The sequence below is a fragment of the Corvus brachyrhynchos genome, unplaced genomic scaffold (assembly GCF_000691975.1).
Source record: "Corvus brachyrhynchos isolate BGI_N302 unplaced genomic scaffold, ASM69197v1 scaffold437, whole genome shotgun sequence".
Lineage (NCBI taxonomy): Eukaryota > Metazoa > Chordata > Aves > Passeriformes > Corvidae > Corvus > Corvus brachyrhynchos.
Window position 1 is genome coordinate 248,209 of NW_008238962.1, and position 1,984 is coordinate 250,192.

The 1,984-nt window shown below is 49.7% G+C and overlaps 1 protein-coding gene across 7 annotated transcripts in view; it reads left to right on the top strand.

The window, feature by feature from the left end:
- The window catches only part of LOC108447739 (feather beta keratin-like), a 69,910-nt gene that overhangs the window by 23,709 nt on the left and 44,217 nt on the right, over positions 1-1,984 (top strand). Inside the window, exon 3 of one of the 7 annotated variants that reach the window (XM_017738657.1) lies at positions 404-409. The exons of the other annotated variants lie outside the window; for them this stretch is intronic. Coding sequence (XP_017594146.1) covers positions 404-409 — 6 coding nt within the window. The remainder of the gene's footprint in view (positions 1-403; positions 410-1,984) is intronic. 7 annotated transcript variants of the gene reach the window in all.

A 1,984-nucleotide genomic window follows, 5' to 3' on the forward strand; every position in this document is an offset into this window, starting at 1 on the left:
TTCACGCAATCCTGCAATTCTGTGCTCTCCCCTTGAGGCTGTGTCCATCTGACCTTGGTGGCAGAACCTCTTAATCCGGAGAATTGGTGACCATTATCTTGTTTATGACATTAGGACATGTGGAAGATTCAGCCAAATCTTAGGAGAATTGGGGTATTGTCAGTGAGGTCCTGCCATGGCATATTGACACCAGATCCCGTTTGAATTCTTCTCTCTTGCCTGGAAGAACTCCCAGCTCTCTCAGCTTCTCCTCATTTTGAGGATACCCCAGTCCCATCAGTGTCATGGTCTCGCTGTCGTGTTCTTGGTCAATCATTTCTATCACCTTGTTCCAGTGTGGGGCCCCACCAGTGGTGGGGACCAGGACAGTCCACTCCCTCAACCTTTCTAAAGCACCGGCACATGGGTTTGAAGGGTGGATTAACAAATGGATGGGGAATTGTGCTTTTCATGTGTCTTGCTCTCCTTATCCTTCACCATTTTTCCTTTCCATGGGTCAGTCACAGTCCAGCACTGGGACTCCACAGTGTGACCTTGCTGGTCCCAGCTGAGACAAGTGCTACGGGATGAACCAACACAAGACTTTGGGGAGCATGGAAGGCCTTGCTAAATCACAGGGATTGCTTTCCCATCTCCAACAGGAAAGGTTAGGAATACAGACAGGCTCTGAGTGTTGGCAGCATGGTGGGGAGGCAGAGAACAGCATGGAAAGGGCAGTTCCTCACAAGCAGTGCTCCTGCAAAGCCAGACCAGCCTGACAGTGATGTGATGGTTCAGGACCCCTCTTCACAATGCTCCTGAAAACCAGAACACACCAATGCCATGGGGCGACCTCACTGATCACACCCTATGCCCCTAAAGCTTTGGTCACATCTTCAGCCCACCATGACACACGCCGTCAACACCTGCCTTTAACCTCTAAGACATTTCAAATCTCCTTCCAAGGTCAGATGGACATGGCCTCAAAAGAAGGACATGGAGTTGCAGAATTCCACACAGCAACGCCCACAGCATGGCAGAGGAGGGAAGAGGACCACGCTGACCAACCATTAGTAATTACTGGGTTTTGCTAGCAAGAAGAGATTAATAAGACTAAAAGGATATATGAAACCTTATGGCTTGAATGTGGAATAAACAAATTGACATGACAGACCAACCTGGGAAAAAAGGGATCAAGCCGAGCTGGTTCTTTGTATAATGGATTTCTTAATGAGGACAAGGAATACGCTTTAAATGACAGAATACAACATGTCGGGTAAAGATGAGAAACCTGAATGGACCGTGACACCAGAACAAGTTCAACCAGGCCAGCCTCTACTTTTCCAGATCCTCTCTCTTGATCCCATTTAGGACACAAGACCATGAGCTCCCTTCCATCCATAGGAACACTCCTACGTGCTATAACATTTCCAAGCAATTGCAGAGTGACCTCCCCAGGACATCAGCAGCTCCCTCAGCATTCCTGGGTACAACACAATGACTGATGGAAATCCAGTGGCACAGAACAGAGTCCCAGTCTTCAAAAGGCACCCACAAAACACAGCACACCAGTGCCACAAAATTACCTCAGTGATGATATCGCAACTCTGCTGTGCTCTGGTTGTTTATTCATCCTGACCTGTCACATATTGAACAATCAAATCGTCCCAAATACCCACCCATGAAAGCGGCCGCCAAGGTCAGATGGAAATGGCCTCAGGAGCCGGTCATGACACTGCAGAATTCTGTGAAGGAAAACACTCCCCACCTCATGACTCACCAACTGGGCCAGCCAAGAGCTTCAGCTTGCAAAATGCCCCAAGGCCACGGGACAAGGCTGTCCCGCCCCTCCACAACCAGCATAAAAGCTGGCCCCAGCACCTCTCTCCCCCACACACTTCTTCTGACACCTTCTCCTTCTGCTCCTGCATACAACAAGGTGAGCCTCAAGCCCCTGACCCTCCTGCTCCTGCACCCCCAGGCCCTTCTCTTCCAGGACGCTCAC